General features: G+C 37.2%; 1 protein-coding gene across 5 annotated transcripts in view; it reads left to right on the top strand.

The window, feature by feature from the left end:
- The window catches only part of LOC131678691 (protein spire), a 563,546-nt gene that overhangs the window by 288,279 nt on the left and 261,766 nt on the right, over positions 1 to 13,501 (top strand). For all 5 annotated transcript variants that reach the window (XM_058958940.1, XM_058958943.1, XM_058958941.1 and 2 more), the window contains exon 4: positions 2,675 to 2,928. In XM_058958940.1, the coding sequence (XP_058814923.1) occupies positions 2,675 to 2,928 (254 nt within the window). The remainder of the gene's footprint in view (positions 1 to 2,674; positions 2,929 to 13,501) is intronic.

The following is a 13,501-nucleotide window of genomic DNA, read 5'->3' as shown; positions in this document are numbered from 1 at the left end:
CTGCCTCATACAGGCCTGAGAGTGCCGTTTGATGGGTGCTAGTACCAAAGTAAGTGGCTCCTCGTCTCGGAAATCTTAGAAACTATCACGAATTTCTTCATGGGACATCAAAAAACCCAATTGTCCCTATATTTCATTCCCATGATTTTCCTAGGATAAACACGAAACATTTGGTTAACTTTCGTCTTCCGACGTAGATCTTCTACAATTTTACCATTATTCGCCAGGACTGAGTTAATCCTCCGTACTACGTTGTACTACGCTAGATCCTATTCGATTCAACCGTTGATCGGAATGCACGAAACCAAAAATCTGCACTATCATACACTCAAACAATTGATGTTTTGCGATTAAATGATAATACTTTATTTGTACGTAATGCTCTTTGAACACACAAATTTATTTGACAGCAAAGATGCTCGCGCTAAGCAGTGTAGCGTTTCTTAGTTATTTACCTGATAAATCATATCAGATTACCTTAGTTTGAATTATTTTGCATTGCTCCATTCCTGATAATGAGAAGGCGGACACTTATATTGGAATGGTAATGAGAAAAGACGTACAGTTAGGCATTAGAAGTTGATATTCAAGAAAGATCACGTAGCTTCAACGAGTTTGCCAGTATTTCATGTCAAAGGTCGCTCGAAATTTCACGGAAGAATGGACGGTTAGGAATCCTAAAGACACAAACAAGCCTTGGTTCAAGGAGATGGATAAGGCTCGTGACTTCATTCGGATGATATCTCGGGTCATATCTAGTTATTATACGTTGAATGAGCATCTCCGGTGTAGTGGAGTCGTGGAAAGTGGTCTCTGCGCTTATGATGACGAGTATCCCAACATTAAACATGTTGTATGGTCGTGCGCCTAGTGCCCTAGCGCCAGATCTCCGTTAAACAAATCCCTTCGGCCTCTTTCCAGTCCGAGATGTGCTAGCTATCCTCAATCTCCGTATATGTCTCTCATATACAGATTTTCAACGCGATGGATAGCAAAATTTAGTTATCTCTTCTCATTTGGTTGAGCTACAGAGCTCCCAGCGGATCCAAGGAGGGCAGTTGGCGATCCGGTTCATGATGTCCTGTAGTATTCTTCCGTTTGCCAAAAATCTGCAAGTTTAATTTCTTCTTCTCCCTAACATTGATGTTAAGCCTCTCTTCACTTTCCCTGATACGGTCTCTGCTACTCTGATGTTGAAATCAATTCCTCTTGTATATCTTTTGTCTTCCTTATAGTAAGCCTTATATAGTTTCTCCTTGTTTCAATTGTTAATCAAATGGTCGGTGTTAAGTCAGACCGGACTAAGTGACTAAATATTGATTTGGAGAAAAACGAGTTTAAAGTTTGAATCGTAGCATCCTTCACATTATGATTGAAAATTAATTTTTGCTATAATTCTTGTTTATTGTTACATATTTCAAATCTGGCAAAAGTCGAATATAGCTGACGAAATTCCTTATCCAGTGATATCATTATCTCATTTTTTGATGTTTTGCGACTTGGTCCGGTCTTACTTAACACGGACCAAATAATAGTTCGTGCTAAAAAATAACAAATTGTGTTTTAAAATATATTCCCCTTAGTATTACTAAAAAGTTTAAATTTTAAACAAATCCTAATTATTTCCTATTTTCCAGAAGTTTAAATTGTACGCCAAAAGACATTTGTATCTCAATGAAAAAATGAAGTTATTGTGCATCGAGAATTTTAGACGCATGCATTTTATGCACAAAACAAATATGCGGTTAATTTCAGGTTTTAGTTTGTTCCAAACTTTCGAGTGGGTATTTCCTCTCTCGGTTATTTTCGAGTGGGTAGTAGTACCCATACTACCTATGCTATCCGCCGGCCTTGTACTAGTTCTTCGACTACGACGTATAGTCTTCTTCAATTTTCATATCAGTCTAAAGAAAATCCCCATCGCTACAGCATTTAATACAGAAAACGGAGAATTTTCTTTAGACTAATATGAACATTGAAGAAGAGTATGCGTCGTAGTCGAAATACTAGTATCTGTTGTTTGATGGTGGTGTTTCTCATTATTAGGTACTATTGTGGAATTTAATTATTATTATTGTGGAATTAAACTCCCATTCCAAAAATACCCAAATTGTTAGAGTTAGCGAGAGTATTGCTTCGATGCTTTTAATCTGCCAGGAGTAAACTTGGCTCCATCGAGCGAGATTAAATCTTTTGGTTCCATTTCGGATCCCAAACGGGTGTGCGAGTTTTGGGTCCATTGATTATGACCCAGCATCTCGCATGCAGTTTGAAATTTGTAAACAAATTCGGGTGGAAAAACCTACATTCATGGATTTTTATTTCTAATGTCCACAGTGAATCCAAAAAGTGCCCATCAAATTAGCTGAAGGAAGTACGGTGCTAGAATGTTCCTGGAAATTGTTAGAGCTGTTCAAAGTTTAATGATTCGAATTAAATAACAGACATCTTCTGTCAGCACTAACGATATCCCAATAAAAGACTATTTTAAAAATGAAATAACTTCGGATTGCTTTATTTTCTTGATTTGATATATATTGATAAATGTTTGTTCATACTTTGATTGAGCTTGAACTGGCGATGGAAAAAACAATCCCAACATCGCAAAAAAATCCCACCCTAATGTATATGAACATTTCTTTCTTATCCATTACCTCTTTCTCCTATCTAACAGACAATGACGATGAGGGCATCGAGCATGATTCCGAGGAACCGATCACCGACGAAGACGAGGCTGTTGTGGCAGACCACGAGGGCGACGACGACGGCGACGGGAGCGATCATGACCACCAGCATCAGTGCAATGGGGGCGATGGCGGTGGAATTGGTGCCCGCCGGCCCGGTCAGGGGGCGGACAAACATCAACACAACGATAGCAGTAAGATGAAATCACGACCCGAAACCAAAGAATTGGATCACGTGCTGGCGGTGAGTGCAATTGTGTTTAATAATATTGTTTTTCTTTCACTTTCACGCGGTATGGTGATCTTTACTCTCCTGAATACGCGTTTCGGTTGGACGTGATTAATGATAGTTCATTAAACCAAGATAATGTCTTATTGGAAATCTTAAAAACAAGTTGGGTGAGGAATGCGCCCAACCTTTTTTAATTTTTTTTGCTGTGAATGAATATTGCTCTCGGGATTCATTGAAGCTACCGTTCGTGTGCAGATTTCTATCATATAATCTATTCCGGGCTCAGAGATCCTACGACAGCATCCATTGTATTTTGAAATCGATTTAATCAGAATTTTTTGCTCATGTAATTTAGACACACTACAGCTTCGAAGCTTAGAATGACTGAACCTGTCATTTACGCGTTGAAAACTCCTTCAATATCCCACGTCAATTCTTTCATATCCCACGACACAATAGAATCTAACACTTCCCGGTTCATAAATCTTAATTATTTCAACCTTCGCTCCGTACCTCGCTCAACTAAGACTTGCATGGACCACGCGAGCGAACAATGTAACCCAATCAAAATAAGTCGAGTTTAATCAAGTTTCTCAAGAGCTTGATATACGAACCCGCGACCGGCCAAGATAACTTTCGCCATCACTCAATTCTTCGGCTGCGTTATTAGCTATTATGGTCCCACTCGGCCTGTGGAGCCCACCCGAAATGAAAGTGAAGAGTTTGGTTTATGGGATGCACGCTACATATCTTGGACCGTACTCGGGGTAAACATATGTTGGGCCAATTTGGCTGGATCGATCGAATTGCACAGTGTGTGAGAGAGAAAGAGGACCAGTGTTCTTTCAATAATAACAAAAACTTCGAGATAGAGTAAAAGTTTCTTTTTCATCGATTCTCTACATCAGTATTCCATTGAGCTGTTTCAAAGTAAATATTATTGCTTTTCGTTCCTGAGGTTACCTGAATCGTGGAGTAAATAGGGGAGTCGCCCCCTCGGGCGGGTGTATATTTGTACACAGCTGAAGTTTGTTTAGACGACCTAAGAAGGAACCGTGACCAATGAGATAAAGTACTTTTTCAACTAGACGTCCGCGCGCTCGAACACACACATACGAACAATCGTTCCTCGTTAATCAAATTATTAAAATCTAATTCAACGTCGAACAATGGCCCAGTGTGCGGGTGAACTTAGTGGGCTCCAGGGGAGGCAGGGAGTGTTAGGCGGCGTTCCTTTTATGGATCAGCAGTTTGAAATGGAAATCGGTTTCTGCCGAAAATGGAATACGAGAAGGCTCAATGGATGAAATCGAAACTTTGTTGGGATTTGGTTGTGCGAGAAGACAAATTGAATGGAAGAGAAGACGGGGGTTTCGGAATTGAATCGGTGTTGGATTCTATTGAATGTCTATTGAATGAAGACTTCTGTTTGATGTTATGATGACTATTGTCGATAGTCTGGAATGGTTGAATTACTTGTCGGGATCATCGATGGTTGCACGTAGTGCAATTTGATGTTGTTTTCGCTATCGAATCGAATTGCGACGAAACTTATAGGTTAGTTCTTATAAGTTTCACCGCAATTCGATTACAACTATTACATTTAACATACAGACGAACACAGAAGAATTTTTTGAACACTCCTTTCTTCATGACCGTGCTACCTGCCGCAGCCTACTCTCAAACCACGCTCTGGACTTATGACAATCAGTCGCCTACGTGTCAGTACTGTAAACAATACAGACACTACAGACAATCCGGCTGGGTAGTACTCAAAGCAAAAGCACATACCGCCATAAAAAAAACTAATGAAAAAACTTCGCCATCTTAAGTTTAAGCAGTCAATAGCGAGTGCTAATCTAACGATAACTACATATCGGATTCTTAAAAAAGCAAATATTTTGTAATTTCACATCCGTAACAAGAACAAAAATCCGTAAACACATCTGTTTAATTTTAATTGACACTGACCTTGATCAAAGCTCTTTTTGTTTACCAAATTATTTCACAGCTTGATTTCTCCTCCGCGATGATACTGTAGTGAGCAGTTATAGCCGACAGCAGTAATAAGCGAGTAATAACCCGAGCAAACGGAAAGCCCATAATACACCCATGCTCATGGGGCTTGACATGGGTGTTTGAAATGGGTTCAATCCATGAAAACACCATTACCATGGTCCGGTAGATCCCATATAAAATACCATATGTTGGTGTATTTATGGGTTATTGAGACCAATTTATGGTGTCTTGATGGTTGGGAATTTTGGCACGGACCATGTTTAAGGTCTTTTCAAGGAGCTGTGTGGTGTTTGAACCCATGAATATTTGCTCGGGAAGACCTAGCGTTATTCGATTAACACCAACCCTTTTTGATGGTGGTAGTGTATGCCGTTTTTAAGGTTGACTCCTGTGTGAACGAAAGCGCCTTTTTTGTGCCGCAGCAGCCGGAAAATTGAGGAAGGATGAAAAGAATAATTAAGTTGTAAACTTTCACCGAACAATTTTTACCAAATGTGCCGCCACCGACCGGCATTCCTATACGCTAGCAGACCCGATCCGGCTGAGTCCGAAAATTAAAACACTGCACTGTTTCACGAAATGAAAAGTATGAAAATTGGCGGACGATCTGTTTGTTGTTTCTGTTCGTGCGGATCTTCCACGGCGAAGCGGATTTCCCGCTGTTTATAATTACGCTACAGTCTGAATCTTCTGGATGGATGCTGGCTGGGTGAGGCGAGATTGATGCATATTGGCCTAGGTTGGGGTGTGAACTGAAATATGAGAGGATCGTTTTTCTCGATTTTTTTTATTTTTATCGCCCAAAGCGTAGAAGTTTCACTTTCCTACTAATTATAGTCTGAAATTATGGTCGGTTCTCCCCTGGGGGATGGATTTTAAATGGGAGGCGCGATATAGGGGTATGGCACAGTGATCTGTTTTCTATTATTAGTGATTCTTCACACTCGAGCAAGAGGAAAGTGATTTTTGCTATTTAGTCAGTACTTCGTGCATTCAGGAGATATTTATTTTTTAATCCCTCATGAAACGCTGTTTCCAATATCCTAGGGAATATAGTAGTTTTTCCACTAGCAAATTAGGTTTCACAGCGGGTCATAAAACTCCGAATCTGACTGTATGTTATATGGCTCGAGCATTTATATTTCGGCATCCGGTTGCATGCTTACCAACAATATCGTATTAATTGCCTCGAATCGTGATCCCATCAAAAGGTATCAATCATTGCCTCAAGGTCAGCTCCAATAAAATGCTATTTTGACGAATCGTGTCGTTTGCTAGGAAACAATGAGAGCCTATTCTCATTTCCTGATTCTAAATGGACATGGTTGTTTGCATTTATCCACTGGGAATTGTATATCCCGCAGTCGCCACCCACTACATCTACCGCCAGGTCGAAATTTCGCTCGCAGTTGTTTGTTTTTGTGAGGCGGTGCCTGGTAAATTAATATCTGTCATTCAGCAATTCGTTTGCTCGCATGTCATTTGAATGTCACGTAATTCCCACCGTAGGTTGTAAAACAGCCGGAAATTTAGAAGCGCTTCGACAGTAGTGCAACTACATTCCAAATTTGTCCAGCATTGTAGCATTGTGTAAAACTGACCTTCGGAATTAAGTATCCTGGAGTTATGTGTATGTAACTTTATTTGGTAACTGAAATACACTGAATTATAAGCAGTTATCCTAATTGATGTGAATTATCACACCCAATTATAAATCACCGTAGTTGACTAACGTGTATTATTTCAGTCTCCTCCACCCACTGAGTCTTTTTTCTGACAAAAAAAACCCTGTTTAATCAACCCAATGGTGCAATTTTGCCTTTCTCACTTATTGACATTACTTTTCGATGTTTTGCTACATACAATATAAATATTCTATTGTTATTATATATAAATGAGAACCAGATATGCATGTTTCGATAAAATGGAACGCTGGATATATTGGTTACTTTTGTAGTAAATGTGATCTTTTCGACTATAAGGACTGAATGGGTTTTTTTGGCTATGCAGTCTATGGTAGCAGCCAAAAAGATGTATCGCTTCAACTCCGACATTTCGGTGGTTTATTTCACCTTTTTCAAGGAATCTAAAATAATAATTTCATTTTTACATTTCATACAAAAGAAATGTATAGGAACTCCTACTAGCAGAAGGCAAAGCATTCTTCACATTTTTCATGATCAATGTGAGTAAATACACACACTTAGAAAAAATGAAAATTACATTTGAGTTAAACAACACTGCAACGTATTTTGTTGTGCAATACAGGAATTTTACATGTCTTGACATGTGAAAAACCTGTTTTAATCCACCTAGAGGTGCAATTGTGCCTTTCTCATTTATCCAAACTATGATTTAATAGCTGATTCGTACAATATAACATTATGGAAATGTCTTTCATTCTTATTACACTTGGAAAGTATATATAAGAGCACCTTTTTGCATTCATCGCGGTATCGGTTTGAATCGGAGTTTTCTATGTGATCACACTCCACAACCCGTAACTCCGTAGCCGGAAGTGGGATGGAGATCTAAATTAATATCAATTTCCGGGGACGCAACACTTTTCATTTGAGACTAAGTTGATCAAATCGTTTTAGCCATTTTCGAGAAACCAATATAACCGTTATTCTGAATTAGGATGCTTTCGGATCCGGATTCGGAGTGTGGCCAAAGAGACTTTAAATGACTGTTGGTGACCTAGATCTACAAATTCAACAGTTGTGTTTACATTTTGGAAAAAATTTCACCTTTTTACATTCATCGCAGAATTCGTTAGAATCGGGATTTTCTGCGTGATCGTACGTATCACCCTGTAATTCAGGAACCAGAACTCGGATCCACACAAAATTCAACAGCAGCTGATGGACCTTTCATTTAAAATCAAGTTTGTTTTGTAACCATACTCTTCAACTCGTAATCCGGAACAAGATGTCGGTTGAAAATGAAATTCAATAACAACCTATGGGAATATTATACCTTTCATTTGAATCTTAGTTTGTAAAAATCGGTTCAGCCATCTCCGAGAAACCGATGTGGACATTTTGTTAACAAATCCGCACATACACACACATACATACATACATACATACATACATACATACATACATACATACATACATACATACATACATACATACATACATACATACACACATACATACACTCAGATATTTTGCGATCTCGGCGAACTGAGTCGAATGTTATATGAGACTCGGCCCTCCGGGCCTCGGTTAGAAAGTCGGGTTTTGGAGCAATTGCATAACCTTTCTATATGAGAAAGGCAAAAGAATAATATTTAATTAGCTCAATCAGCATGAGTCCAATGTTATCTTCATGTGATTATATTTTGAAATGTTGGTGGAATGGATTTGAAAGTGAAGGGCATGGAGGGTTAGTAAAGTGGGAATGGAAGATGCGTCAGAAAACCTTCATCTTATTTCGGTATACGGGGTGGATGAAGGAAATGCGGGCGTGAGGGTGGTCCAAGGGGAGGGGAGTGATGAAGGAGGGAGGTGTAAGGGCAAGACACGTGGGGGGAGGGGCGGCGACGCAATACTCAACTGCATATTTTGCCATCCATTTGAGACTTGGTTTGAGAAAATCAATTCAGTCATCACCGAAGAACCGATGTGACTTTAATTGTGGCATATGCCCGGAATTCCGGACTTCCGGAATCGTCGATAGTGAACAATATATTCAAAGAATATTTGATTGACGATCAGTGATCTCGATCTGCGATTAGAAGTAATTTGGTGACCATTTCAATAGTTTTTAGAATCTGAGGTATTACGATTGTACCGATTTATTTGGGAAATTCCAGTCTATACTTACTAACACCCCTATAACTCCGGAAGCAAGAGTCAGAACCGAATGAAATTCAGCTGCAGTCAATGGTATTACTATATCTTTCATTTGAAATCAAGTTTGTAAAAATCGGTAGAGAATTCGTTTGGGAATGGGTGTGATATTAGCTTAGGAACTTGGCGGGTTCCCCGGGGGCGTCATGAACCGTCATAGGTGGCCAATGTGGTCAAAGCTGCTTTGATTGATCATTAGTGATCCAGACCCGCAAACTAGAGTAATGTTACATCAATTTTAATATGTTTTACATCATTTGAACATCATGGTGGTACCCGTTTATATGGGAATTTGCTGTGTGACCGCACTCTTCAACCCGTAACTCCGGAACCGGAAGTCGGATCAACTAAAAATTCAATAATTCAATAGCAGCTTATGGGAGCGTTATACCTTTCAGATGAAACTAAGTTTGCGAAAATCGATTCAGCCATCTCTGAGAAAATTGTGTGAGTTTAAATGACACACACACACACACACACACACACACACACACACACACACACAGACATTTGCCGATCTCGACGAACTGAATCGAATGGTGTATGGCACTCGGCCCTCCGGGCCTCGGTTAAAAAGTCGATTTTTACAGTGATTGCATAGCCTTTCTTTATATGAGAAAGGCAAAAAGGTGCGAAATCGGCAAAGTCCCAAAAAGTCGATTTTTATAAAAAAAAAATTTTCGAGATAACATAAAATCTCGACGTTTCATGCATTTTAAAGATGTTTGGCATCAAAAACACGAATTCGATTTCTGAAATTTAATGGGGTCCCCCCTTTGAAAAAAAATTAGAGTTCTGACTTATATGGGAATTTCATATGTGACCATTTTCGGGAAACTGATGTGAGTTCGTAAATTTTGAAAGATGGCCGCTTTTCCCGGGCACTTCCGGAACCGTCTATGGTGGTCAATGTAGTCAACGAAAGTTTGGTTGGCCGTCGGTGACCTAGAACAGCAAATTTAAGTTGTTTGAGAGACATTTTAGCGAAATTTTTACCTTTTTTTGCTTTCATCGGAGTATCGGTTTGAATCACAATTTGCTATGTGATCGCACGCCACAACCTGTAACTCCGGAACCGGAAGTCGGATCGGGATGAAATTAAATAGCCATTTACGGGGACGCAATACCTTTCATTTGAGGCCAAGTTTAGTCGAATCGGTCTAGCCATCTCCGAGAAACCGATGTGACTGTTATTCTGAATTTAGATACTTCCGCCGGGGCTTCCGGAACCGATGATGGTGGCGAATGTGGCCAAATAGACTTTGAATGGATGTTAGTGACCTAATACTACAAATCGAAGCAGTTGTGGTCATATTTTGGAAAAATTTTCACCTTTATACATTCATTGCAGAATTTATTAAAATCGACATTTTCTGCGTGTTCGTACTCATCACCCTGTAATTCCGGAACCGGAAGTCGGATCCATTAGAAATTCAATAGCAGCCTATGAGAACGTTGCACCTTTCATTTGAGACTAAGTTTGTCAAAATCGGTTCAGCCATCTCTGAGAAAAACGAGTGACATTTTTGGTCACATACACACACATACGCACATACACACACACATACATACATACACACATACATACACACACAGACATTTGCCGAACTCGACGAACTGAATCGAATGGTATATGTCACTCGGCCCTCCGGGCCTCCGTTAAAAAGTCGGTTTTCAGAGCAATTGCAATACCTTTCTATTGAGAAAGGCAAAAATAGTGTCTCTTTGGATGTAGAACTCGGTTGAATGGAGATAGAGAATTGTGAACAAAGCGTATTTTTACATGTTCTTGAATGTAAATTCAAGTGAATTGTGACGCTCCTATTATGTGCATCTTGTGAGATGTAAATATTTTTAAGTGTGCATATTTATTTGTAAAAAAACAAGACTAGTAATTTCAAGAAAGTTCATTTTTCTTGTTTTTCTTCGTCATGGTATAGGCCAAATTAATCCATATCTTCGGATCGAGAATTTCGAATGACATATTTCGCAGGTTATAGAGATCATTGGAAGGAGACTACACGGCTGTTATGCTATCCACAATAATATATTCGTCAACATAGACGAGACACTTCACACTACCCTCTATTTACTTCAATGTAAAGGAATACTTTGAAATATCTACTTGTTTCAATTACGAATCACTCTCTCTCTCTCTCTCTCTCTCTCTCTCTCTCTCTGTCGCTCTCTGGTATAAAATCACATGTGACCTTTTCTCAGTTTACTGTTTCTAAATACGCGTTAAAATACTGGAGCGGAAAATTCTATTCTGCACAAAAATCTTTTTTTCAGAAATCTGTGACTAAAAAGTCATCTCTGAATTCCAAACCAAATTGAACATTTCAGTATCCTAATAAATAAATATGCTCCTTCAATAAAGTTGAAACACCAGATAATCTTGAACGACGCAGGCGAGAAAAAAATAACGAAAACGAAAAGTTTAAAACATGAAAGATGGAAACACTTGTAAATGCATTGTATATTGCTTAAACATTTTTCAAATAATGAGATTTTCACAAACATTTTAAAATTATCTGAAACAATGATTTTCAAATTCGTACAACTCGTTTTATTCGTTTACATAATTTAATTTTTTTTTGAATTTCGCTTTATATAGGGGAGAGTGGGTACACTTCTTTTCCCACTTTTGTTTTTTTCTCATAACTTTTCAGCGAAATAAAAACTTAAATTGCAAAATTCGCCATTTTGTGGTGAATTCGAATTGTAAGAGCTATGAATAATATATAAATCCGAATACTATGCCCTGTCAGTAATATGAACAATTTTGAGAATAATGTCAAAACGAGGTTTTTGCAAAAACGTGTTGTAACTTGATCCTCTGCCTACTAGGGCTATAGAAACAAAGCACACTATGACTAATAGACGCGAATGTTCAGCTTATCACCTGTCCTGACAAATTAATTAATTAGACTACCTTTTTAGATGCACGACAAACTTTTATCATAGTAGAATATCAAAACAAGTATTTGTGGTAAATCAGTGCTGTTTAACTGGCTTTTCTAACCTTCAATAACTTATACCATAATTTGTTAATGGAAAAAACATTTTAGATCAATTAATAGTGCCAGGCCCTTTATGAAAATAATGTTTTTCTATTTCTATACATTTCGAAAGTGTTTGAGTGAGCTAATGATAGGGTTCAAGTGTACCTAGTGTTACAGGGATCAAAGATACCTATTGTAGGAGGCGAACAAAAAAAATTTTTTTGTAGGTGTAGTGGAACTGTTTATTCGAAAAACGTTTTTTTTTTCTAGACAAAAGCCCTTAGAAAGTAATCGTACTTGAAAATATTCATATATAATTAGTTCCACGTTCTCATACAACCGCTTTAAAAATTTGTAAAAAGATATTCGAGATGGATGTCAACACATAATTTTTTAAATAATGTACAACTTTTCTAAACCAAATATTATACATTAGATTTGTTTTTGGAACATCATAAACGACCAAATATTTCATTTTCTTTTTATATTGTGGTAACTTTTGATGTAGAGATTATGAGATGTGGCCATGGAATCAAATATCCCCAAGGATCAAGTGTCCTCACTCTCCCCTACTCATTTTTTCAGTTTAATTCATTTTGAATATCTAGCCAATTTTGAATCATGATCAATTCATTTTAATCATTTATTTCATTCAGCATTATTTTAATTCATTTTATTTGGGCTCTTTATTCTATTTTTTTCGTTTAATTCTTTGGATTCATTCTGATCATGCATTTTAATCATATCCTTCATTTAACTTATTTTGTTCACTGTTTTAAATTCATGCATTTTATTCATTTGTTCAAGTTCATATATTTTATTCAGTTTCTTCGGTGTAATAATCTGACTAACTTTTTGCAGTCATTCATTTTATTATTTTTCTCCAAATTATTAATTTGACACAATTTAATTTATTCTATTAATTTTAAAACCTTTTTAGTATCGTTTACTGTTTCATTTTAATCATTTAATTCTTTTATTCTGTTTTATCTTTCTCTTCTTTTTATTAATTTTAGAAATTCCATTCATTTTGTTTCATTTTTGTGTTTGTGTCATTCTATAGTGAAAACTCGTTTTTATCAGCCCTTTGGTGAATTTTAGGCTGATAAAACGAGGATATTGACAAAATCGGGATATATATTTTTCCTTTCTTTTTAACTATCCGAAGCTCTTAAAATATTTTTCTTTAGTCTCTAGATTTAGCCTCATAACCCTTTCTGATTATTTAGTTAAAATTTCCCTTAAAGGTGTCTAAGAGCGCAAAATTTCAAAAAAAAAAATCGTAGCTTTATTTTTGCATATTTCGGATTTCTAAGATAAGAAAAAAATGCTCAAAAAAGGATTCATTCGAATTCTTTTTTGATGCTTATAGTCAAAAAAGGATTCACCTCAAATTCTAAGATAAGAAAAATATGCTTCTAAAAGGATTCACTCGAATTCGACTTGGTTCGTCTGCCAGAGCATTAAACTTTCAACTATCGATTTTCATATGAGGCTGACAAAATCGGGTCAAAAAGCTGATATTATCGAGCGTAGACAAAATTTTATTATTATTATTCATTGTATATTTTCCTTACTTTTTTGTTTTTTTTATTTTTTTTGTTCATTTCATTTATTTTTGATTTTGTTTATTTCATTTATTTTATTTTTTTTTTGTTATTCAGTCATTCGTTTATTCAATTTGTTAGTTTGAAACAATTC

The sequence above is a fragment of the Topomyia yanbarensis genome, chromosome 2 (assembly GCF_030247195.1).
Source record: "Topomyia yanbarensis strain Yona2022 chromosome 2, ASM3024719v1, whole genome shotgun sequence".
Lineage (NCBI taxonomy): Eukaryota > Metazoa > Arthropoda > Insecta > Diptera > Culicidae > Topomyia > Topomyia yanbarensis.
This window is presented reverse-complemented; position numbering and strand designations above follow the sequence as displayed.